At 41.3% G+C, this 27350-nt stretch overlaps 1 protein-coding gene across 8 annotated transcripts in view; it reads left to right on the top strand.

Moving 5' to 3' along the window:
• MOCOS (molybdenum cofactor sulfurase) overlaps nucleotides 1-27350 on the top strand; it is a 375701-nt gene that overhangs the window by 136361 nt on the left and 211990 nt on the right. For all 8 annotated transcript variants that reach the window (XM_008169331.4, XM_065584014.1, XM_065584013.1 and 5 more), the window contains one exon: nucleotides 19742-20383. In XM_008169331.4, the coding sequence (XP_008167553.2) occupies nucleotides 19742-20383 (642 nt within the window). The remainder of the gene's footprint in view (nucleotides 1-19741; nucleotides 20384-27350) is intronic.

The following is a 27350-nucleotide window of genomic DNA, read 5'->3' as shown; positions in this document are numbered from 1 at the left end:
AAGAAGCAGGATTGAAGACAAAATGTAGAAGATGCAGCTGCCTTTTATAGTCTTTTGCCATACATCCTGTGCTTCCTTTATGTCTAACAAAAAGCTGCCCAGCACATGGCCTGGAGGCTTTAGTGTTCTGTCCATAGGCATGCTCCTGCATGCTTTGCTGAGTCATGAGGTATATCCGCCTTCTCTCAATGGGTCAATTGTACAGCTGATGGTCCTTAATAGGCCATCAAGCAAGCTAGGTAGAGCTGATGCTCAAACTGTCTCGGGGTGACACCCTGAAGCATAGCACAAGTTTGAAATACAGACATACATATCTATAACTCCTAATACAAAGGTGATATAAACTCATAAATGAGATTATCATATCTGGCAAGTTATAACATTTTTGCAGATACCTTACATGGCATATCTGGCATAACTCATTACAATTTTATAATATTAATATCCTCAAGTGTCCCCCAGCTTCCATACAGTGTCACATAATCCAATGGGACTACTAAAATGCTTGAAGTTCAGTGCTTTGCTGAATCAAGATCAAAATGTTCAGCATTCTGTAGGATCAAGCCATAATTGAATATTATTGCGGATGTGCAAGAACAAATATGGGCTGTGCACTATATGACCCTCAAAGCTGCACTACAAACTCTACCCAGTTCCCCTCTCTTGGCATAGCAGTTTTTAGGCCAGGGGTTGGCAACCTTTGGCACATGGCCCATCAGGGTAATTTGCTGGCAGGCCGCGAGACATTTTGTTTACATTGACCATCCACAGGCACGGCCCCCTGCAGCTCCCAGGGGCTGCGGTTCACCATTCCCAGCCAATGGGAGCTGCAGGAAGTGGCACGGGCCTCAGGGACGTGCTGGCCACAGATCCCACAGCTTCCGTTGGCCAGGAATCGTGAACCACAGCCACTGGGAGCTGTGGGGGGCCGTGCCTGTGGACAGTTAAAGTAAACAAAATGTCTCGCGCCCCGCCAGCGGATTACACTCATGGGCTGCGTGCCGAAGGTTGCCAACCCCTGTTTAGGCCAAGCTAACTATACAGATGGATTGTAGAAAAAATTGGAAAGATCTGGTTGATACAGAAACTGCTACTCAGCTATTACTATGTTGCAGGTACAGTACTGCCACTAATTGTCACATAGTGTGTACAAACCAACAACCTACCTATTGTAAAAAGAAATTCTGTGGTGGTGTAAAAAATGTTTTCTCCTGCTGTCTATAATGGCTCCTTTTCTACTCCTCAACACAGAGCACAATGTTATGACCTATCTAATTAGAACATAGGTTTTTATTTTGTTTGGCATAACTGGATGGCATGAATTTTAGATTCTTTGATTGGGTGTTGCCTGTCTCAACACACTGTTAGAATGTGTTCAAAAACTGGATCTTATTCCAGTGCATAGAATGCCATGCAAGTTAAAACAGGATTCGAAAGACAAGAAAGTCAAAGGAGTCTTAGCTTTCTTTTATTATATTTCACTTATATGCTAAGTGTGTGTGGATAGAGGAGGTATCTGTGTTAAGGGGTAAGATTTATTCACCTGGCTGTGACTTTTTTTGAATTACAGATTGAGTTGGTTTGGGCTTTGGATTTTTTTGAGATCTGACCTCACAAAACATCTTTCACTTCCCTATTTACGAGGTGGTGTGCAAAAAAGGGAACTAACCTGCCTGAGAGCTCACTGATACTAATCCAAAGCCTCAACTAGTGTAAATTGGCTCACTCGATTAGCTTCAGTGAAGTTACACTGATTTACACCAACTGAGGATCTGGCCATCATTTGTGTCCTTAAAAAGTTTTTTGTTCCAAAATATTTGGAACACATTTGTCAAATTCATGGTATGGATTAGGTCCCTTGTTCATCCTGATTTCCCAATCTGCTAAATATTAGGGAAAAAAAGAGGGGAAATCCGAAGGTAACTGTCAGTCTTTTATTCTGATTTCATGACTAGCAACCTTTACAAGGAGAACACTCTTTGTATGGAAGAATTGCAGAAAATTGTGCTCTTCGGTGCACTTCCTACTTACCTTTGGATTTCATGACATTTTTATTCACTGTCAAGCAGTGTAACTGTGCCTCTAAGGTGCAAAAAGGAAAGCTTAATTAAAATGGGTGTCCTATAAAGTGAACTTTCTAATGAATAGGGGTTTTAAATTTACATCAGAATGAACTGATTGGAGACTTTAAACGGTATTACCTAATGTTAGACTATGATTTTTCTGTCTGTCTTTGTCTGAAACAGAATGGTCTCAGAGAGCATGAGAAAGTTGGCAGTGGATTACAGAAATCCTCCAATTCTCTCTCACACATAGTTGTTAGTTTTTGAACTAGAATAACATTTTCTGTTGAAATTAGTAAAGCAACGACATTTTTACATGAGTTTCATGATTCTGTGTTTTATGAGAGCTCTCTAAGCTGGTTGCATTTCATGATCGTAAAAACAATCTCTTTAAAATGTTATGGCGTCTCCTTATGTTTGTCATAGACTGCAAGCAGATCCTGTTTAAGAGAAGTCAGGAATATCCCTAAACAATCATTTATGCCTTGTTGCATCTGTCATGTGTAGAACAGTCTCTCCCTCAACTGGTAGAAGTAATGGAAACATAGTTGTCAGGATTTAAAAGGAACTAAGTGCAGTTCTCAACTTGACAGGCTGAGATGATGGTTCCTATATGAACTAACATCCATTCATATCATGTCATAACTCTTCTAAGAGTTTGAACCAAAATGTGAACATAAATGAAATGAAAGCGCACTGATAATTTGATCTGGCTTAATAGTTTAAAAAATAACAAACCTGATTTGGGAATATTTTCATGAATAAGATCACTCAATTGGATTTACTAATGGTATTGGCAAAAAGAAGAACAGGAGTACTTGTGGCACCTTAGAGACTAACAAATAATGGTATTGGGTTATTTGTAACTCACTAGTGATCAGATAACCGGCCATTATTCATAAAAAATATATGAGATGACTGAAAATTTCACGGATTCTAGTACAAATAATTTATTTTTTCTAATATTCATACTAATATTCACTCTTCTAACCATATAACATGAAAAATGAATAGCAATAAATAAGTTATAGTTCTTCCTTTGTGCAAGGGGAGGTAGAAGCCAAAGTTGCAGGTTAGTTTTAGTTTGTCCATGATTCACATTTTATATAAAGGAGAATGATCTTTAAATGTACACCTCTACCTTGATATAACGCTGTCCTCGGGAGCCAAAAAATCTTATTGCATTATAGGTGAAACTGCGTTATATCGAACTTGCTTTGATTCTCCGGAGTGCGCAGCTCTGCCCCCCCGGAGCGCTGCTTTACCACGTTATAGCCGAATTCGTGTTATATCGGGTCACGTTATTTCGGGGTAGAGGTGTATTAATAGAATTATATAAACTTTGTATTTTTAAAAGCAGATTGAGTTTTCAAGTTGACCGTCCATTCAAAATAATTAACATGGAAAAGCTTGGTAGCTGTGGTACATAGCCCTTGGTGGATCAGTGCTCATTTATTCTTATAGCCCCTATCACCAGAGAATCTATACACTTTCCAGGTAAATTAGGTCTGCATGGTGAGAACCTTAGTGAGTTTCAAGGAATTTTCTTCTCTCCTTGGATAAAAAGGCTCTGTTTGGGGGATAATACTTGTAGTGGCCATCGTTGCCAGTTATGATCAAAATACTTTGTCAAAGAAGAGGGTCTTGTAGGTCATCCTGGTATTGGTCAATCTCTGAAATAGTTTGATCTCCCTTGGAAGTTCATTCCACAGCAGAATCACCTGGACTGAGAATGCTTTCGCTCTGGCTCCCACCCACTTCATCCTGGGCTTTGTAAAATTAATTGCCCCAGAAGAAGACATCTGTAATAGGTCCAGGATGGAAAATGTGATCAGTGCTATAGCTGGGTCTTCAGTTGTTGTTAGTGGCTCTGAAGATCAGGACCAAGGCTTTATACTGGCTTTGGAATTGGACTGGGAACCAGTGGAGGGATGAGAGCACAGGAGGGTTGTGTTCACAGTGGCTCAACCCTTTGAGAAGGCAGGCAGCTGCCTTCTGGACAAGCTGTAACCTGTGCATTGCTTCCATATTCAGCCACAGATAAAGTGAAGGACAGTAAGCTAGCCTAGAGGTGATGGACATGTATCATTGTGACCAGATTCTCATCCAGAATGAAGGGACAGTTTCCTAGCAAGCTGCGGGGGGGGAGACGGATGCTCCCCCCCCCCACCCCCAATGCTACAAGCCTTAGCAATGAATTGAATGGAACTTCTGATGCTTCACACCTTCTTCATTTGTTTGGGGATTTCAAATTTCACAGATGGGAAATAACCTCCAACCTTTAAGAAGAGGCAGGGAAGAAAGAGTGTCTGGAACCTACCCCACTTAGGATCCTTGGTCAAGTGAACTCAAACTAAGGAGTCCTTTCCTGTGTGAATTTTGTAAAGCAAGGATGCAACAGATAGAAGTGGAATGCCTAGTACTGATAGATGAGAACAGAGCTGATGGGGTTTCAGCTGAGATGAAGTGAGTGCATGTTAATGGGATTCAGACATTCTGCACCCTGCACCTTGTTCACATGGCTGTTCTGATTATTCCATTGGGGTGTAATTCATTGCAACTGTATAAAACCAGGGGCTTTGTGGGTGAAGTTCTGGAGGAGGTGAATTGGGGAAGTGAAATCCAGCCCCAGCAATCCAAGGCACCTTCATTCTGTGGGCTGGGGTATGGGGTGTTGTGGTCACTATCTGGTGTCTTCCTCTATTTCTCCCCCTGTGGCACCGTCTGTACTGACTTGTGTGGAGGCCAGTATAGAGAACCCCACTGGCATGCAGTAGTCCAATAGCCCCTCCCACCCCCAGTTCACAGTTCCTTTGCTAATACCTCCAACTCCACCCTCAGTCCCAAGCCATCCCACCAGGGCGGGAACGTGGTAAAGAGGGTCCTCCTTATCAGGGTGAGCATCACTCTTGTTCGATAGCATGAATGTGTGAAAATGTCAGGGGTCTGAATCTGTGCTTTGCAATGTTCTCTGCACTTATTGAAAACGCAAAATGACATGCAAATGTGTAAAACTATAGTTTTCCATTTGCAAATCTATTTTGTGATCGACCATATTCAATTACTGGCTGCTGCAAATGCATTCTCTGGCGCCAGTAGTGGAATGAAATTGACTAGGATTATAGTGTCTAGAGTACTGGCCATATTGTTTCAGAAAATGTAATCCCAATCAATTTTGTACTCCTTCCAATGTCTTGAGAATGTTTTTCCTGCTGACTTTAATTGGGTGCAAAGCCTCTTCTTGAAAGATGCAGACAGCCTGAGAGAGGAGAAGTTCCCCGGAATGTATAGTACAAAGAGCACAGCTCAAATAGAAACAACCCCCTTAAAGAAAAATTAAGCAAAGAATAAAAAATGTAAAGATCTGATGGTAATGTCAATTATAAACAAACATACACACCTTGCATTTCTGATGGAAGTGTACAGAATTTTTAATTTCTCAACAGAGGTTATTTAGTAGGTCAAAGATTGTAACAGACTAAAGAGACTAGAGTCAGCAGAAGACCCAAGCAGGCTATTTCTTTAAACATTTTTTTCAAACAGTCTTTAAATCTTCACCTATCACATTATTCTGCACTGTGGGAGGAAATAAAACAGCCAGCTTTTACATTTAGATTTACCAGAAACAGCAAGCAAATAAAACTAATTGCTGGCCAGTTATAAGCAAGTGTTCATCACATATATAGACATCACATAGATGATGCTTGCTGAGACATGTTGAAACTTTGGAGAATCTGTGCTAAGGGATGGAGCTCTGTGCTAAGAGCTATGAAAATGTGCTGTGATTACAGATTTAGGTCTAGTCTATACTTAAAAGTTAGGTTGAAGGAAGCCACCTTAAATTAACCTGTTAATGTATGTGTCTACACTATCGGGTCCTTTACGCCGACCTAAGTCGTCTCTAATATTGACTTCTGTAATCCACCTCTGCGAGAGGCGTAGCACTTAATTCAATTTTCATGGGTCGACTGCGAGGTAGTGCAGACGCAGCATTGTGTAATTTGACTTAATTGGCCTCCAGGTGGTGTCCCACCATGCTCATCTGTGACCACTCTGGAGATCATTCTCAACTCTGCTGCACTGCAGCCGGGTACACAGGAAACAGCCCCAGGAATTTTTGATTTCCCGTTTCCTGTTTGATCAGCATTGGGAGCATGTCAGCTTGAGCACAGCTGATCATGGAGATTACACGCCCCAAATACACTCCAGCCTGGTCTGCACAGGAGGTGGTGGATCTCATTGCTGTGTGGGGAGAAGAGTCTGTGCAGGCAGAACTCCGATCCAGCAGAAGAAACGCTGACATCTATGCAAAGATCAGTCATGGAATAGGGGAGAAGGGCTACACAAGGGACACACAGCAGTGCTGTGTGAAAATAAAAGAACTTCGCCAAGTGTACCAGAAGGCAAGGGAGGCAAACAGTTGTGCTGGTGCTGAACCCCACACATGCCATTTCTACAACGAGTTGCATGTGATTCTCAGGGGTGACCCTACCAGCACCTCCACAAGCAACATGGACGCCTCACAGGTGTGTGAGTCTAGGGACAACAAGAAGGATGACATGGTGAATGAGGAAGAGGTGGAGGAGGAGAATGGGAGACAGGAGAGAGGGAGATCCATTCTCCTGAGAATCCTGGAGCCCTGTAGGTCACAGGAGATCATGGTGGCTGACCGTGATGCCGAGGAAGGCACCTCTGATGAGTATACAGTTACAATCAAAGTCCAGCTAAACTTTAGCAGGCACACACATTCGGTGGTACTGCATGTTTATTGTGAAGAAAAAGTGAGGTGCTTTGGTTCTTTGCTTACAAGAGGCTGCTCCAGCTACACAGAGGGTGGCCCCTGGAAAAGACTTTTTATGTGGACTGGGATAGCCGGGAATCTTCTATGGATATCTCTAGAAAACTTTCATGGAGGTACTCTGCAATCCTTTACAGAAAGTTTCTGGGCAGGGCAGTCTTATTTCTTCCACCATGGTAGGAAACTTTCCTACGCAACTCCTGAATTAATTCTGCTGGCATCATTGCGGTACCAGCATAGCAACATAAGGACCAGGTCTATACCCAGACGCTTGCAGCATCTCTTTCTTTCCGCCTGTTACCTTCAGGAGACTGATATCACATAGGGTCACCTAGTGGAAACGGGGGAAGTTCTCATTAAAAGTGCTCTTACAGGAAAACAAAAGGGCATGTAGACACACACACACACACACACACACGCCTCATTCCTCATCGCCAAACCACACAGCCGCTAATGTACCTTTACTGTGCTTGTTATGGGTTGGCAAGTAGTTTAAAGTGGCTGATAGGGGACTGGGACCCCACATGAGAGATTCCGCAATTTGGGAGTGAAAACATTCTCTCCTACCCCGTTCATAAACAGCTTCCCGTGGTGCTATGGGGAAGGGCCATTGTTTGACTAGCTGCCTCTGCTCCCGACATGAGCCTGCCATAAACCATGATCCATGAGGTGGAGAGAGGGGGAGAGGAAACTCACCATGGCTGGAGCAGCAAAATGGCACAGTGAACGGGTACAGATTCTGATTATAAGAACATAAGAACAGCCATATTGGGTCAGACCAAAGGTCCATCAAGCCCAGTGTCCTGTCCTCTGACAGTGGCCAATGGCAGGTGCCCCAAAGGGAATGAACAGGCAGGTTATCATCAAATGATCCATGCCCTGTCACCCAATCCCAGCTTCTGGCAAACAGAGGCTAGGGACACCATTCCTGCCCATTCTGCCTAATAGCCATTGATGGACGTATCTTCCATGAATCTATCTAGCTCCCTTTTGAACCCCATTATAGTATTGGCCTTCACAACACCCCCTGGCAAGGCGGTCCAGAGGATGACAGTGCATTGCATGAAAAAATAATTTCTTGTGTTTGTTTTAAACCTACTACCTATTAATTTCATTTGGTGGCGCCTTGTTCTTGTATTATGAGAAGGAGTAAATAACACTTCCTTATTTACTTTCTCTATACCACTCATGATTTTATAGACCTCTATCTTATCCCCCCTTATGTTATGTTATGGCATTCACCTAGTGTAATAAGGGTTTATTTTTTTTAATGAAAACGGCCTTGCTATGGAAACCTTTTATTCATGTAAAATGGCTCCTTTCTTTTTTCTCATGACTGACAGCTAGAAATGTGTCCTTCGGCGTGTCAGCCACACCTGAAAGCAGACTTTTGCTGATTAGAAGGAGGTGAAAGAGAACGCAGGAGGACATGTTCACCAAGATGATGAATGCCTCTGGGACAGTTGACACAGAGCTGAGAGCGTGGAGGATTTCACTGTCCGAGAAGTTAGACAAGGACATGGACAGCAGGAAAGCTTCCAATGAGCAAGAGCTTGTGGTGCAGGATGAGATGCTTTGGATTATGAGGGACCAAGCAGACATGTTGAGCCATCTGGTTGAACTGCAGGAACAGAAGCAGGAGGGTAGAGTTCCTTCTGCAGACCCTGGTGGACAGCCAGCCAGCATCACCTGGTGCAGGATCACCCTCCCCCAAGCGTTCCATGATTCGTGGGCGAAAAGTCCATTATCCCTTTCACGTAACTCAGGGGGAGGGTACAAGGAACAGAAGGTGCCCATTCACAGACCTTTGATGGTCTGGAATGTGGTGGTGTTACACAGCTGAAAATGTTTCTCCCGTTCAAACTTTACAACCTCTTTCCCCAAGGTTACCTTTTTTTTTTCTGTTCTCCCTCTTTACTTATGTTTGTTAAATAAAGTAAATGTATTCAAGAAATACATGTTCTTTATTGAGTAGAAGCAGTGGGCTTGGGTCAGGGGTTGGCTTTACAGGGACAGTGATACAAGGCAGGTGAAGGTTTGGGAAAGCACAATGCAGACAAGCAGCTCACATTACTGTGACTCATTATTGAAACGGCTTTTCATAGCCTCGCAGATATGCAGTGCCGCTTGCTGTGCTCTTCTTATTGCCCTGGTGTCTCGCTGCTCAGAAATAGCTGCCACGTGATCTGTCTCAAATGCCCACCCCTGCAGAAAATTTCCCCCCTTTTTTCACAGATATTATGGAGCACACAGCAGGCAGCAATAACCAGGGCTGCCCAGAGGTTGAGGGCAAGTGGGGCAATTTGCCCCAGGACCCGGGCCCCACAGGGGCCCCCACGAGAATATAGTATTCTATAATATTGCAAGTTTTTTTTATGGAAGGGGCCCCCAAAATTGCTTTGCCCCAGGCCCCCTGAATCCTCTGGGCAGCCCTGGCAATAACCATGGGGATGTTCTCTTCACTAAGGTGCAACCTTGTTAGTAAACTTCTCCAGCACCCTTTCAAATGACCAAAGGCACATTCAACCACCATTCCACACTTGCTGAGCCTATAACTATTCCTTACTGGTGTCCAGATGGCTGGTGTACGGCTTCATAAGAAATGGGAGCAAGGGGTAGGCTGGGTCCCCCAGGATAACTATTGGCATCTCAATGTTCATTTTGTGGTCTGGAAAGAAAGTCCTGGATTGCAGCTTTTTGAAAAGACCCGAGTTCCTAAAGATGTGCGTGTCATGAACCTTTCCCAACCCTCCTACGTTGGTGTCGGTGAAATGCCCCCTGTGATCCACCAGTGCATGTAACACCATTGAAAAGTATCCCTCTCAGTTTATGTACTCTTTGGCAAGGTAGTCTGGTGCCAAGATGGGAATGTGCATGCCATCTATCGCCTCACCGCAACTAGGGAATCATCTACTATGTCCTGCACATTTCCCAGACTCACTACCCTTCATAGTAAAAGTTGATTAATGGCCTTGCAGGCTTGATTCCCCACTGACCGGTAACTGTCTGGCGTTGCAAGCTTCCAAATAGTGATCGCCACTCGCTTCTCCACTGTAAGAGCAGCTCTCATTTTTGTGTTGCTGAACTGCAGGACAGGGGAAAGCTCTGCACAAAGTTCCTGGAAGGTGGCGTTCCACATTTGAAAGTTCTGCAGACACTGCTCGTCATCCGATACCTGCAAAACGATGCAGTCCCACCAGTCAGTCTTTGTTTCATGGGACCAGATACGGCACTCAACAGAGTGCAGCTGCCCTGTGGCTGCCAGCAGCAACTATGAATTGTTTTCTTCAGTGGCTTGCAGCAGGGCTGCTTGCAGGACATGGCTATGTTCCGCATGGTGGACCCTACTTCAGCTCTGGAAATTCTGCAGGAGAAAGCACAGGGTGTTTGAGATGCTCATAGCAAGAGTGCACAACTGAGCAGGCTCCATGCTTCTGGGGTTATGGCGTATGCACTGCAGTTTTAAGATGCGACAATCTCTGCGTTGTTTGCCGTTGAGCACAGTGCATCATGGGAAGATGCAATGTTCCCATTCTCCCCTGCGACAATGTTTTGGTCCCATGAGGCATTGCACAAACTTCCCAAAACACACTGCAGCAAGTTGCACTTTGGGACAGCTACTGGGAAAATACAGTAACAGTAGTTTGCCAGGGTGTCCTACAGGGTAAAATGCTATAATAAACCCATCACAATTTAAAGCTGTAAAGATGTAGTAGAAATGTCCATACTAGTAAGAAGTTCTCCTGATGGTTGTCTGTGATCTTGCTTCTTCCTGGTGTCTATTACAAGTGGTTTAATTATTTATTGGAAATAATATTTGCTGTAAATATAGCCTGGTTTTTTACTTCACAAATCATTCACAAACTGGTCCTGGTTTATTCTAGTTCATTTGTTATTTGTAAGTATCTACCAAATAGGTTATGCAAATAAATTTCATTATGGTTTGTTCATAAACTGCTCACAGCGATTATTCACTAATCATGTGTAGTCTTGAGAGTAATTGGTCACCTAAATTAAAGGGTATTTTTTGTGCTTCCTGGCAGGATGACTCGAATAACACACACGATGAATAATTAATTCGAAATAACAAATAAAAGTCTTATGGTGGGAATTTGCAGACTTGCTACAACTGAAGAAACTTTTGGGATTCACAAGCATTTTCACAAATACCTGGCAGCTATCCAAATACCTGATCCCTACCAGTTAATAGGAAAATGATTTTGCAACTTTTATTCACTAAAATGTTCACAAATCATTTTTGAAACTGTATGACTCTTTATCCCCTTGTCTATCAGAGAAAATGTAGGATTAATTACACAGAATTCACAATCACCACATGAAGGTTTTTTCATATGCCTGCCATGTTTAGTAGCGCAGGCTGCTGTCAAAGATGATAGGGAAGTTTTTGCTTTATAACAATGCTGTTCCAACAGTGTGGAGTCAGTCTGGGGAATATTGCTTGGTGTGTTTGTCAGTGCCCTGTGCTTGTGTCAAGATTCAGATTGTATATGATACCATAGCACCAACTGAAATTCTACTATGTAGTACAGATATGTCTGAGACAAAACCCAGGATCCAAACACCTCCTGGAACTGAATTCTGTAACTTGGGTTGAACCGTATCTTTACTTTGCAGTGTATGTTTCTGTATCCTTTACCAGTTGTGCATCTTCTCCTGCAGGAGACCATCAGGTAGCCTTTCGACTCCAAATATTACTCTGAGCATAACATGAGGCAAACCTCATACAGACTGCTACATTAGTAGCTTCACAGAATTTGAGGGAGGTTTCACCTAGTAAAGACCAACCATGTCCATGGGTAAACAAATGGCTATTCTCCAATATATCTCCAGCTGTGACAATTGGAGCTTATCAAGTACATCCCCACTGGCCGGATTTTTAGGGGGCCAAATTCAGTGATGCCATAAGCAGCAGTGATGTAAGTTACAGACAGTGGGTAAGATTCTATTCTCACGTACATCAGTGATAGTGGGAGTAGCTGAGATCTAAATCTGACCCGTTGTGTACATTGGTCAGAAAATGAGTATAACTGGGTATAACTGGTGAGTATAAGTAGCAGAACTGTAGGAAATCAGGTATTTGGAGCATGATTGTAACTTGCATGTTGGCAGCAGAAAGAAGAAAACTGAAGCTGGACAAAGCAACTAAAAGGATGTTGAAAGAGAAATACACAGGACTAAATACAGCTCTCATTTACATGCGGGTCACTTCATTGAAGTCAGTGGAGCTGCACCTAACTCGGTGTGCATGTAGGGGAGATAGTGCCTCTTAGATTTGTTTTGAAAACAATTTTAAGAAAAAGAAAAACTTACATATTTTCTCATCCAAAGAACTCTTTGCTTTGGAAAGATAAACTGGATAGAGTAGGTTCCAGCTTGAAGATACTTAGTATATAAAACATGTCTAGGTTTCAAATTGGTTTTGGTTAGGAATTGAGATGTACATAATAAGGAAAGGAGAGCTGCAATTTCACATGATGCTGTGGAAAATAGGGACTGAAGAAATCTTATCTCTGCACCACAAAGTACAAGATGTTTCCTGAAGAGCTTTCTATTTAATTCAGATAATCGATGCTCAAATGAGGGTTATAATGGTAAGTAGTTGTTATGCTGCCTCTTTTATTACTGCCTGCAGGGAAAGAAGGGAAAATGCCAGAGTGTGCTATTAGTTTTAAGTGATGCACATGGCTTTGCACTGGGGTGGATTTCACCCTAACTGAGGGTACTGTGCCTATGGGTCATGTAAATAGGGAAATAAGAACACACTAAAAGGGTCGTTGCTACATATCGCAGGTTCAACAGTATGATGACTCCAGGGACTCTCAGCTGGGTCCTGTTCAGATGTTGTTAATGACTACAACAGTGTACATTGCTTTAGGGTGTCATTTTAGTCCTCACTGAAGTCAGGTATTTGAAGCAGGACTGTAACTGAAGTCAGTCTTTCAATTGACTTTGCCAGGAACAGGATCAGGCCCTTAGCTGATCAATGAGAAATGTTTCACCCTTTCAAAGAGAGAGAGATTGGTTGCAGAGCAGAAAAGCACAGAGATGGTGAAGTCTTCGGGGAAAGGACTGCGCACCACAGAGAGTCTTTGAGTGGAGCCTCTGAGCACCATGGTAACAACAGTATTCAATGATCATAAAAGTAAAGGATTATGTGCACAAGGGCAGCTGATGATGACACCCTGTTTGCTGAGCATGATTTAAAATCATGCCTATCAATAGACAACTATGGCTGTATCTTCAATTCAGAAATCTTTTGGCATGATGACTTTCCCAGCAGAAAAATATCCAATTCAAAAGTGAATGTAAACGTCAGTACTAAAAATCACAAACCACTTTGCCACATTTGGGCCATGCTAACAGTAACATGAATATATGGGAACCAGTTTTAATTATATTGTAACATGGAAAGCAAATCAAGCAATGCGAGTTTTTATCAGGGTTTTAAAAGTCTTTTTGGAAAAATTTTCATTCCCCTTGATTTTCAGAGAGTAGGGAGGGTAGAGGCAGGACTTTGCAAGGTAGCACATTTTGGAAGTATTTAAAGCCTAAAAGCCTAAAAACAAAACAAAGACAGTTAAGGGTCAAATCATCTCACATCAGTTACTCTCCCGGAGGAAAATGGAAAGTCCAAGGCTGCATCTACACTAGCCATGTTAGGGATGGAGAACTCTTCCACCATTACTCTAGCGCTGCTACAGCTCTGCCATTGGTAGCCACAGTGGAAGTGCGAGTGTAGATGGCCACTGGCAGTCTTACCATAGTGTTGTCTCGTCCTGGTTAGTGTTTATCTAGATGACATGGTGCTTTAAATACCAGTGGCTGCTGGCGCTTTCTCTGCAGTTGACTTCAAGACCTGTGGTGACCCCCACCAGAATTTGTGAGCTCCTTCTCCTGTTTTGATCAGCTTATAGAGGGACCATTGCAGAGCAACACCGGTTGCTGGACTACAAAACCTGGGCTTGCTGCCACCTCAGCCCTGTCAAACCCTGCTTGCACCGGAGCAAATCAGGTCTCAGACTTTCTTTCATCATCCCCCATATGGCAGTGGCATCAGTATCTTTAAGGAAACAATGATCCTGGTAATCATTTCTTGCTGCAAGTTTTTTGGAAGGTAAAAGTTTGTAACAATATAAAATACGACTACAACTTGCAGCAGTGAGCTACAGTGGATCAAGCCATCAGAGCTTCCTACAGGAAGACTCTAGTCCCGCTGACAACACCACCTTATGTACTGCGATAAATAAAATCTTCAAGAGTGTAATAAAGGTGATGAACGTGAACTGCATTTCACTATAATGGGATATGTTTTCTACTGAGACACAGAACATTAGGGAGTCTATGTGTAATAAATAGCCAGTGCTTCCCAATCTTTATGTCAAAAAGGAGACTATAGTACTGTGAATTGCAGTGTTCATTCAGAAGTATGAATGCTACTACCCTTAAGTACTGTGATTTAGTTATGGCAGTGCTGCTATGGTTCAGGGGTTGATGGTATTTCTTTTATAAACCTTAGTCTGAGGGGCTCCGAGGTCAACTTTTTTCATCAGTATTGTGTTCAAGAGTAGACTATAAATTCTCAAACAGGAGTAATTTGGGAGGATAAAATTACTTTAAAGGTGTTTTTTTGTTTTGATTTTTTACTTTTATGATGTCAAAAATGCTTCAGCCAAAATATCAGACTAAGGCCCAGATTTTTTAAAGTTATTCGTGTGTTGCTCCACTCAGTGCTGCAATACCTAACTAATTTAGGAGCCTGTCTTAATCTCAAAAGTAACTTAGGCCCAGATCCTCAAAGATATTTAGGTGCCTGACTCCCATTAATTTCAAACGTTAGGCACCTAAATGCCTGTTACTTTGGCTTAGGCTCCTAAACCAATTGGGCACTGCAACAATGAGAGGAACAACCTGTAAATAATTTTAAAAATCTGGATTTAAGTCCTTTTTTTCAAAAGTTGCTCAGGGTCAAATTTTCAAGGTATTCAGGCACTTAAAGATAGACACCTAACCTGCTTAGACACTTTTGTCAATCCCATTAGGCACCTAACTCCCATTGATGTCAATTGGACCTAGGCCCCTAACTTGCTTAGGTGCTTTTGAAAATCCCAGGAGGCACTTATTTGCATTTTAGGTGCCTAAATACCTTTGGAAATCTGGCCCATTAGGCTTCTGAGTCATGTAGGCACTTAATTTTTACCCTAAATCTTGATTCATTTGTTTGAAACAGTCACCTGCAGCTGGTAAAGTGAAATACTTGGAATCAGATACAGCAAAAATATTCCATAGATTTTATTCCAAGAATTGTTCGCTGCTCCTAAATTTAACTTATAAAAGTAAGTAGAGTTAAAAATGGATTTCTCTTTGAGGTCAGTCATAGAGCATATATGACTCTTTCAAGTCTACATAGTTGAATTACATATCCTTATGTTTTAACCAGAAACCAAAATATACTTTCCGCTGTAGGTTTGCAAAGCTGCATGTATGCTCAAGTTCCCTTTAAATGATGGGAAATATTCATGTGTCTTATTACAAGAGTATTCACCTGCTCTGCTATGCGTTGTTAGGCAACAGCCTGGTTTTATTAAACTCTAATCCCCCATTCCTGTATCTCAGCTTTTGTCATTTTAAGTCTTGGGCCAAATTTAGTGCTGGGGTAAGTGAGTGCAATTCCCAGTGGGAGTTGCACCTACTTATTCTGGGGTTGAATTTGTCCCTCTGTCTAGGTCTGCCTCTCTTCCAGCTCAGTTCTGCAGCACAGAAAGGCTGGCTGGGAAGAAGAGCAAGGAATGTTTAAAAGGTAGATGAGGGCTCAGCTGAGACAGATCCGATAAGCTCCTTCAGTATAAAATGTTCTTTATGGCTGTTCTGCTCTTATGAAAAGATGCTAAATCTGAGTGGTTTGTTCATGTTACCTGGTCTCTGGAATAAAACTGTGGGCTCAAAATGTATCCTTTGAGAGTGGTTATATATTTTACTACAATGCTGAGACACATCAACACATAAAGAGCTCACTGTGTTATAGAGGTTGGCTTGTTGTGTATAGAGTCTAGCTTTTTGCAAATGCTTTCAAAACTCAATTAAAAAAATAGAGAGACCCTAACTATAATCTCTCTCTGTGTGTGTGTGTGTGTGTGTGTGTGTGTGTATATATATATATATATAGAGAGAGAGAGAGAGAATATATATGAATTTAAGGTGCCACAAGTCCTCCTGTTCTTCTTATGAATTTAATGTTACAGGCACTACATCATGGCTACAGAAGTGATCTTAGCAAAAAAAAAAAAAATTATTTTGGCCACAGACAATCCTACTGACTCACCCACCCACCAAAAAATTACTTATTCCTGTTCCACCCTTTCCCCAAGAAAAAAAAAGCTAACTGACTTGTCAGGGGCTAGGGCATGGGCAGTCATGCCTAATGGTCAGAGCAAGGCTGGGAATGATTGCTTAGAAATTATCACAGCTACAGGCTTAAGCACTGAGCAGTTACTAGCCAACACCCATTGCTGGGTTTAAGAATGGACCTGGCAATGCCACTTAGCCAATCAGGTGCTCTGGTCGATGAGGTGTTGTAGTTGCAGTTAGTCAGCTGATCCAGGCTCAGCTGCAGGCCCCGATCTCTGACCATTCTAGTCCCCCATTCTCACACCTCTCTGCATTAATGTGAATGAAGGAGAAGAAAATCCGATTGAGTCAGATTAAAGTCAAGGCAGGCAGCTCAACTGCACTTCTACTACCATATGTAGAGGGCTACTGTCCCAGCCGGGGTTCTGTTCACCTCTTCTGCTCTGCATATGAGCTGCAGATTGTGACAGAATATTGGAGGTAGGAGAGTACAAAGGGTGGGGACCAGGGACTATGGATGTGATAGAATGAATGGTCGGGTGGGTGGTGAGGATATGAGGCCAAGACCTACAGTAGAAAAGGGGAAGAAAGAGGAGAAAGCAGCAGAGAAAATATCTGGGGGAAAAGGAAGAGAAGACAGAAGCACAGAAAATGTAAGGAGAAATCTGCACTCTTCCCTGCCCACATTCTCATCCTGTGAACACTTCTCTCACTGCCCACCTAAACATTCCCTCTTGCTAAGACAATGGCAGCTCCGAGAGGCTCCAACTAAGATCAGGGCTCCTTTGTACTGGGTACTACAGTATACAAACACATAGTGAAAATAGATCCCAGTAGACACAGAATGGGACAGGAAACAGAGAGGTGCCTTCCCCTAGGTCACACAACAAATCAGTAGTAGAGTTGGGATTAGAACTGAGGTGACCTGAGCACCAATCCAGCATCATATCCACCAGGCTAATCTGCATCTCTTACAATAGGCTTTTTCCCTCCAAGACAAATATGCTGGAAATTGAGTGTGGCTATATGGTTGCTCTATAAATTTATCCTAAAATATAAATATACTATCAGACTATAAACATTTGCAGGAATTCAAACTCAGCTGATCAGTTTCAGAAATACCTATCTAATTTCTTTCAGATTAATCAAACAGTTGTATTTAAAGGTTAAGTTCAGGTTCTACTGATATTACTGCAAATCCTAAGAGTTTTTCTTTACTTATTGAAGACCTCAGTTGAGCCTTGGTTACATCACATTTCAAAAAGCTAGTATTCTGAAGAAGCCAGACTGAAAGGTACAGTCAAGAAAATACTCAGTAGAACACACGTGTGTGGATAAATCTGCTGCGGTCTATTTTCTTTCCAGCACAATTAAAATTTCCTGGTGGTGACCAAGGTGCAGTTGGAATAATTTCAGCACGACTTTTTAGCTCTGTAGTCGGTTCTCAGTCATCACTCATACTGGTTATTTGTTTTGTACAATGTCTATGAGAGTGGCATGCCAGGCCCAGGTTTAGCGTTTTGAGGCAGGCCCTAAACTGTAAGGGATTCCTGCCCACTCATGGGTTAGGGAGCCTTGGGTGATCTAAAGTAATGGTGCCTAGAGAATTGCACCTTTTAGTTTCTGGCTGCCATAGTAAAGGAATTTTCTGTTACTTAAAAAGTTTATGGGGACCCATCAAGGGCTAGAGCTGTAGAATCCAGTGCTTGGAGTAAAGCTGGCAGCCCGCAGACCAGACTGGACTAATACATTACAACACTCCCTGCAATAGGTCCAGTTCTAATAACTCCCTCACTGGTCAGCAGCACCTATGCTCTGATTTGCTCTGTAAGAGTTGTGATTTATTTTGCTTCACATGTCATGTCTATTCTCTCTTAAATAACTGTGTGTAATTCCCAGTGATGTTAATGGAAGTTTATGAAAATGCATCATAAGAAAAGACCCCGTGGCTAGCAAGGAAACTGCATAAAAGTTACAGCTGCTAGTCTCCCTCCTAAGAGACCAAGTGTCACTTCTGAAACATGTTCAGTTTTCTCAGTCTGGATCACTGGAAGTCACGAGGTTGCTTCTGATGTAGGGTCTCCCATGAGGCAGCACCGAGAACAGCCTTATCTGTGTACATCTGCTTATTCCAGTTGCCCCCTTCTTATCTTTGGTGGTGGTATTATTATTGTATAAGTATTTTACAAGCAGACGGCAACTTTCTGTGCTAACATACTCCCCCATACAATCCCACTGACTTTCATTGGGGTGTACAATGGATAAGAGAGATTAGAATTTACTTTATCCAGAAAGACACTTAATCTGCCCCCAAAGAACTTACAACCTAAAATAGTTTGAGAGTTATGAATTGGACAGAGTAGATGGTGAGTCTCCATCTAGCTATTACTTTTTAATGATGATGTTTGAACTGTAAGTTCGTTTACTTTTGGTGACATCATAGCAGAATTTTTGGAAGCCTTCTCAATCCATCACTAACTTCACACACTCAACAGCCGACCTCCTAGGTATCTACTGCACACCCCTTCCATCCATCTCCCCACTGGTCATCCCCTACCACAGTGACCCACTACTTTTCCTTGCATGATAACCTTCTCAAGCTTATTTCTGTCTCTATGCCCACAGTGACCAAAGTACTTAAGTTTGCACCTGTTGATTTCTGAGAACAGTCTGCTCCTCTCCAATAATATTTCTAACACTAAAAAGTACAGGAGATGGAATAAATCGGTTCTTGCTAGGATCTGAATTAGGATTTCTCAGATCCAAAAGAAACTGGTTCAACACTTGAACTAAAGAAAAATTACCATGATCTATAGGTAATAAACATTGCTGTGCTGTGCTCTTCTGGCTTTTCAACCAGAAGTAGGGGAAATCAGAACACAATTATCTCATTTTAATAAAAATACAAGACCCTAACAGAGTATTCCATCACCGTGTATATTGGGTGAAATTCACCCCTGCTTGGAGGGCCAGAAGAAGGCATTTTTATGATTTAAGTCATACATAAAACCTCAAAACTGGGATTAAGTGAGTCTTAAATGGTGATTAGACATTGTGCTTATAGCTGCACTGTGTTAATTTCACCCAGTTTTGATTTTCATTAAAAGTTTGTGATCAAAACCAGAACTCAAGCAAAATTCATGTAGAGTTCACCCCACCCAACCATAGACTGCCATTGAAGTCAGGGAAATTTTGCCATTATCTTCAATGCAAGCAGAGTTGGGTACATATTTTGTACGATTTTGTCACTGCTCACAGTGACATCAGTACGACTCTGTTGTGCCTGTTTTTACAAAATGTGAACAGAGTAACTTCAGTCATACTGGTGCAACTCCATTCTGCTAACAGTGAACAGTACTTGGCCAGCCTGTCTACTTAGATTTTATTTAGGTCCTGTGGTAAAATAATTTATAGCAAGAAAAAAACAAATGTTACTTTTTGATACAATGCACAATAGATATGAAATACAAGAAAATAACTCCCTTGGTGCTTGTTTTTTTTCTTTTCTTTGCAGAATATTACAACACTTCAATACAACTGCAGAAGATTACACTATCATTTTCACATCTGGAAGTACAGCTGCACTTAAGCTGGTAGCAGAAACATTCCCTTGGATGCCTGAAGGCTTGGGGCACCCCAGCAGTCGATTTTGTTACCTAACTGACAGCCACACATCTGTGGTGGGTATGAGGGGGATAACTGCTGCGATGAATGTGTTATCTGTTCCAGTGAAACCCAAGGAAATTTTATTATCTGAGAAAAACAGAGTACCAGCTGAAGAACAAAACTGCATGACACCTCATCTTTTCTGTTATCCAGCTCAGAGCAATTTTTCAGGTATCAAATATCCTCTTTCATGGATACAGGAGATAAAATCTGGAAAACTCTGCCCCATCAAAACACCAGGGAAGTGGTTTGTTCTACTGGATGCGGCTTCATATGTCAGTACCTCTCCATTAGACTTAACAGTTCACCAGCCAGACTTTATCCCCATTTCATTCTATAAAATCTTTGGATTCCCTACTGGTTTAGGAGCATTGTTGGTAAACAACCAAATTGCACCCTTCTTGAGGAAAAGTTATTTCGGAGGTGGAACTGCAGCTGGCTACCTAACAGGAGAAGAATTTTACTCCCCAAGACCATCTGTAGCAGAAAGGTAATGTGTTCTTTCGCAAAATCAGAATTCATGTGGGTGTTGTTTGCATTAGAAAAATTTGTGTGTTCTGGCAGTGCTTATTTATTAGACTATGAAATAAATCCATATTTAGTATGCACTTGTAAAGAGCTCAATATCTAACTTGGTATTCGAACATTCCGTTATCTTATTAAAAATCGTCATAAAAATATCCTGTCCTTAGTTTGTCGTAGTTTGTTGTGACTGGTAAAAATATAAGCATTCATGTGGTGACATGAAAGTCAGTCAGTAGCTTTATTTAATTTAGAACCAAAGACCTCAATGAAATAATGCTGTGTTTGAAATCTCCAAATTCTGAGCAAATAAACCACAGTAGGACATATATGGTGATGGGCCACACTTAAATTTAAAGTTAAGGTCCATAGGTATACCAGGTAAAAGTTTTTGAGATTGCTGTTAATAAACTTACTCTGATTAATCTCCTATGTGCTTACAATACAGTATATTACATTGGACAACTATTCCAAGGTCTGTTGTGATTCTGTGAGCAGGAGCTGTGCCTGGAGGAGGAGCAGTTCTCAGGGAGGGGCCGGCGGGTTGGCGTGTAAGGAAAGGTGGGGCTGTGGACACGTTACTACTCTTCCCAGACACACATCCCTCTGGGACCTGGAAAGCTGAGCTCAGTGATATTTGGTTTTTCTGCTCCACTCCCGCAGTGCTAGCAACCACCTATGTGGATGCACTGAAGAGATGTGGCTCTCTCCTGTGTTTCTCATGTCCAGCACAAGTGTACAGAAGGCAGGCTTAAGGTTAGCCATTAATATTAAACTACAATAGTTGGGGGGAGGGATAGGATGTAAAACCAGTTGTGAAGTAAAACTTTCATTCATTTATAGAAATGACCATCATAATGTATATGCACATCAGCCTGTATCCGTAATCATTTACCTGTCTCTGCTTTACATATAGTGCAAACAGCTGCATGCATTCTTCACCTAACTGTATGTATGACTACATTTAGAACATTTAGAATGTTCCGCATGTGTGCAGTGGTACTTTCATTTTGGTTGCATTTTACAGTAGCAGGCTGTTTATTATCTCCCGAATGATGACCGACACTGATTGTACACTTAATGTTTAGTTTTAAAAATATTGCCAACAGCCAGCCCCGCCCAGAGTCCTGGTTCTGAGCTCAATCTCTTGCTTCTCAAGCCAAGAAGGGTTAAAAGTTGGAATCTCTATCGCTGGAGATTTTTCAGAGTAAGTTAGACAAACACCTGTCAGGGATGGTCTAGATAATGCTTAGTCCTGCCTTAGGTAGAGGGGACTGGACTAGATGATCTCTCGAGGTTCCTTCCAGTCCTATGATTCTTTTATTCTAAGTATGATGGAGGTATTTGAAGGTTGTGGTAGTGAGGGTAAATGGCACCAAAATGATATGATCTCAGGGAATCCTTGCCTCCCATCCAAAGCCAAGTATAAAATGAGCATTAATTTAACCAATGCATATTTCAACTAGGGAGTACTGTATTTCTAGAGGTAATTGGGAATTGGTTGTTATGAGAATGTTATTCTTTGAAACTGATTGTGTGTAAGATAAAATGTTCTGAAATATTTTTTGCTATTTTAAAAATGTCAGTCTGTCATTGAACAGAGATTTGTTTATAGCATTTATTTCAAAAATATTTAGGTGACGGGCCCACTGTGAGCCATGCTATTTTGCCTAAAAGGCTCTGACTGTGAGCTTTGGAGGCTGTGTCCTATTAAATCCAAAGAGGCTAGTTCTATTTATTTTCACTACAGAGTTGGAAATGAGGCCATTTTTCAATCTGATTCCTCAGATAGGCTGGTCATGTGTCATCTAATTTTCAGATATGGGGGCCTCAGATACCCAAATCCTACCACTGCATACTCAGGCACATAAATGACTGTTTCACATACCAAAGAATCAATATGAGTATCCGACTGCTGGATTTTAGTCATTGTGTTTGAATATTGACGTCTAACCCTTTATTGATTATTTGAACTCATAACATTTTCTTGTTATTCACATTTAGCATATAGTCAATGCTGGCCAGAATTGTAACAGTATTATGCATATCTAAAGTTTTGACTACTGAGGCTGAAATTTTCAAAACTACATCAGGAATTTGCATCTCAAATTCCCATTAGAAATTAATGGGAATCTGTGTGGCTTTGAAAATCTCGGTCTGAATCTCTCAACTATTTATCAAGACATTTCTTTACAAGGTTATGGGATTTTTTTTTTAACATGTTATTTCTAGTCACAACATTGGAACAGATCAAACTGTTGGGACCCAGCTGTTATGTTTAAAATGTACTTCCTGGCCATCATTGACAAGGCTAATATGCTAACCACATTTCTGGGCCCATGATTGATGCAAATAGGGTCATCTGTGCTCATAGAGACAGTAACGCTTGCCAAGTTATAACTGCCAGCTTCTATTATCAGATGCACTTCTTTTAAGGCTCCTTCTGTCTTTTATCATTTGATATTGGTATGATTTTAAAGTACTAGTTTCTTAAAAGTGCTAAAAAGTTCTTTTTAAAGTGCTAGCTTCACACTAGGAGGGAACATAATAAGAGATATTCCGATTTATATTTTATTTCAGAAGGAAACTTTTTTTAAACTAAAAAATATTCACAAGGTAGATTAGAAAATGTATCTCGGAAACCCATCTGGTGGAAGGAATTCCCTGTCCTCACATAATCAGGGCTTAGTTTACTAAGGAAATGGCTTCTTCCAAGACTGTGTGAGACTTGAGTGGAGAGTTATAAGGTGGTGTAATTCCTTCTCCAGGCTGACACAACTGATACTTTTGCCTTATGGATACACTTTGTTGATGTTACTTCCATACTGAGAACATCAAAATAAGGTATAATTGGCATCATCCTGGACACTTTTAGATTCCATAGACTCACTTAAATTCACCTCTGATTTTTTCCCATTGTATGGTAGTAATCTCTCTTCCTATCCCTAAACACACTTAAAAACTTAGTTTTTTATATTTTCATCCATGTATCAAACAGTTTGACAGATTATTATCGTCATTCAGAAATCTAACCTCATTTTCTGTCTTTTTTTTTCTGCACAGCAGGGGATAATAACATAATATGATTTGTACAGCAAGTATGGAGTGATAAAATATTCATCCTCTGCCCTATTTTTCATTTGTATTTGGGATTGCTATTCCGATGCTGATCATTCTGGAACACTTAACTAAAATACACCAGAAGCTGTTTCTATACCTGTCAATAGGATGGTTGTGTCTATCCACTAATCTGGAGTATCCCAACCTATTAACTGTTTGTTTGGGAAGCACGTTTCATTTCTGAGTGTATCTTTTAAGAACAACCTTGAAATCCATTCACCCCAGGGTCTACACAAGGGCCAATGTACTACTTAGCTCCCACTTCAAACACATGTTAAAGGGCAAATCCCTATCACAGTATGTAGCTGAATTACATTGGCTGGGTACTGGGGAGTGCTGCAGGAGCAGACATCTCTGCTCAGGGGTGTGGAGCAGCAGTAGTTCCACTTTATGGAGGCTACTTCCACTGACAGGCTGTCATAAACGGGGGGAGGGATAGCTCAGTGGTTTGAGCATTGGCCTGCTAAACCCAGGGGTGTGAGTTCAATCCTTGAGGGGGCCACTTAGGGATCTGGGGCAAAATCAGTACTTGGTCCTGCTAGTGAAGGCAGGGGGCTGGACTTGATGACCTTTCAAGGTCCCTTCCAGTTCTAGGAGATAGGATATCTCCCTTAATTTAAGTATTTTATTTAATTAATTAAATAGCCTCTGTCTATTGCACCCCTTCTCTCAGCAGGAGGAAAAGACCAGAGGATCTATGTAGTGGTGGATACTCTGGTCCACTCCCCGACTCTACTTTAAACGCACTCTCCATACCAATAAGTGGGGATCATCTATGCACCTGTGTTGCACAGTGAGGGCATAATACCTAAATGGCTCTATCTAGAATCCTGCCTTCCCTACGCTACAAAAGTACACCAGTTCCACGCCCACCGAGTAAAAGGCAATCTGTCCTTACTTACTTAATTGTAGATAGGGCTTGTATAGGGGTCTATATCTGGATACATTTCTCCCTATTAGCTAGTCCTGTATGTTCAAAGACTTTTGTTACTCTATTATTTCTACGGCATTATAGTATTTAAAGTGTTAAAGGTCCCTATAAAAAAAATCCTTGTTATTTTCTAAATTTAAAATTCACAAAATTACTAAGAAAAATTTAAAATTCTCTCACTCTGTCTCTCCCCTCAATTGCTTTAAGAAATGTGATTTTGGTGACTGGAAAGCTCAAAGGATCATTAAAGAGCTACCGAGACTTTAATCTATAGGCAGTACTGGGTTTACTACGGTGCCAATGGTGCCGTTGCCCTGGGCCCAAACTCGTAAGGGACCCATAGTAACTACATATATATTTAGGTGTACACATCGTGAATCGCAATACACACATTCTCTATTGAAATGTATATAGTAAGAATTTGGTGCTACATTTTAAAAAACAAACTATTTGAAAAGTATGTATATATTTTAAGTGCCACATAAACATATTGTCGTGGTGTTGTAGTTTACATTTTATTTCCGCACCACAGTCATTTACAGTAAGACGCATTGCGTCACACTCTCAGCAGTGTAATGTTCCTATGCACATACCTTAGTCTCCTGCAGGCATGGGTGAGGTGTGGAGCAGGAAACTATAAACATAGAATGAATGAACAAGTCCAAGTGATAAAGAAAATAATTATGAAAAAAACATTTAAGTGGCACTCAAAAATGGAAGCATAAAGCAGAATCAGAAGATCAGAATGCAAAACTGCATTGCTTAAGCAGAGACTCTCGGTGGTGATACTAATACTACTAGCAGTACTAGTAATGATGATAATCATGTAATTGATTATACTAGTATGGCGGCAGGTGCAGCCTACATTGATCATGACTCTGAAGAACATGTTGTTTCTTCTAATGAAATCTTTTTGCCAAATAAAGAACACAGCAATAACCTGCTGCTGCAAAATACACCAGCACGATTACCTTCCTCTGATGCTGCCCTGTGGACTGTTGATGTTTTCACCCAACAGTACTGCATAGACATTTCTGCCAAAATTGTGATGGAAAATATGCAATGTCATCAAGACCACATAAGGACAGAACAAGGTAATTATAACTTTTTATGGTTTTTTTTTTAATACATTACTTGAGTCATTTTATGAGATCAAGTTTTTCCAGCCGGGGTTGACTTAACCATTAATTTTGTGAGACAATTGAAATAAACAGATTTTTGTTGTATCTAAATGTAAAAATGTACATTCTAAGTTGCTCATTACTATACTATGTTCCACAAGTGTGTCTTTTTTCAACTCAAATGTTGGAGCGTGTGCATTGATATTAAAATGTTTTTGATTTTAGGAAATTCTGTGATATAGCATTCAATCAAGTGTCCCTGAATGTTAGAACTATTGAAAGGCCCTGGCTCATATACTCACCATCGACTGGCTGTGTCTTCTGCTTTGTGTGCAGATTGTTTTCTCTGAATAGCACATCTGCACTAGCCAAGACAGGATTTGATTCATGGGATCACACTGGCAGACTTGGTGACCATGAAAGTTCTACTAAGCAGCGACAAGCTCTCACCCACTTATACAGTGTGTTTATCAAAGACTCAAACCCTTGATAAACATATAGTAGATGGATATATTAAAGAAAGAAATTACTGGACAGAAGTGTTGAAGCAAGTCGCATCAGCAATAAAATTTCTGACAACACAAGGTCTGGCACTGAGAAGAACTAATGAAACCTTTGGCCGTCTTAATAGTAGCAACTTCCTTGGCTGCTTAGAGTTCTTAGCAGAGTACGACTCTTTCCTGGCCTGCCAGCATTGATTCCATGCCAGATATTAGCCATACTGATCAGCTGACATTTATTGTGTGCTATGTGCTGAATAACTGTAAGCCTGTGGAACAGTTTTGGAATTTTTCCAACTACATTGCATACAGGTCTTCATCTGTTGAATGTTATCAATGAAATCCTAAGTGACGAACTAAATATCAATCTAAAGGACTGCAGGGGTCACACATGCAACAGTGCTAGTAACATGTCTGACACTATTCTGCTGTGCAAGCTCAGGCAGTTATGGTCAACAAGAAAGCAGTATACATCCCATACATGACCCACTCACTTGATTTCTGTGGTGTTGCTGCTACAGAGTCATGCACTGATGCAATTACATTTTTTTGATTTGTCCAAAAACTGTGTGTGCTTTTCTGAGGATCGACTTATCGCTGGAGCCTCTAGCGAGATTCTCTGAATGAGGAGACATCTGAGGCCAGTAAGAGAGAACTTTTCCCCAAGTGCCTCAGTGACACAAGGTGGTCAGCTTGAGCGGATGCACTTTGCAGTTTATCATGCAATTACAAAAGCTACAAATCTGTGCCTCAGGCTCTTGGTGTGGACACTCTGCAGAAAAGTGACACAAAAGCAGACGCAAACCCATTAGTTGAAACCATGGATCAGTTGGAGACTGCAATTTTGACAACAGTTTGGAGTAGTATCCTTACAAGAATAAACAAAACAAGTCAACTTCTGCAGTCTGAAACAATGGACTTAGGCCTATCTGAGTTTGTTGCAGCACAATGGAAAATTTTTAAGGAATACCATGAATCTGCGACCTCTTTAAGTTCTACAACTAACTTTCAGTTAAAGTGGCAACATCGTCCAAAGCATATGGCTGATGATAGCATAGATGCTGGACCTAGGAGTGCTGGGGGTGTGGCAGCACCCGCTGGTTTGAAGTGGTTTCCATCATATACAGGGTTTACAGTTTTGTTCAATGGCTATCAGCCCTCCCACTATAAAAATTGTTCTAGCATCTATGGATGATAGTGAAGACCCTGCTGTTGTGCTGACTGGTGAAGAGAAGTTCAAAGTTGAATCATCCTCTGCCATAG

Source organism: Chrysemys picta, chromosome 2, assembly GCF_011386835.1.
Source record: "Chrysemys picta bellii isolate R12L10 chromosome 2, ASM1138683v2, whole genome shotgun sequence".
NCBI lineage: Eukaryota > Metazoa > Chordata > Testudines > Emydidae > Chrysemys > Chrysemys picta.
Note: the sequence above shows the minus strand (reverse complement) of the source record. Positions and strands in the feature narration are given on the sequence as shown.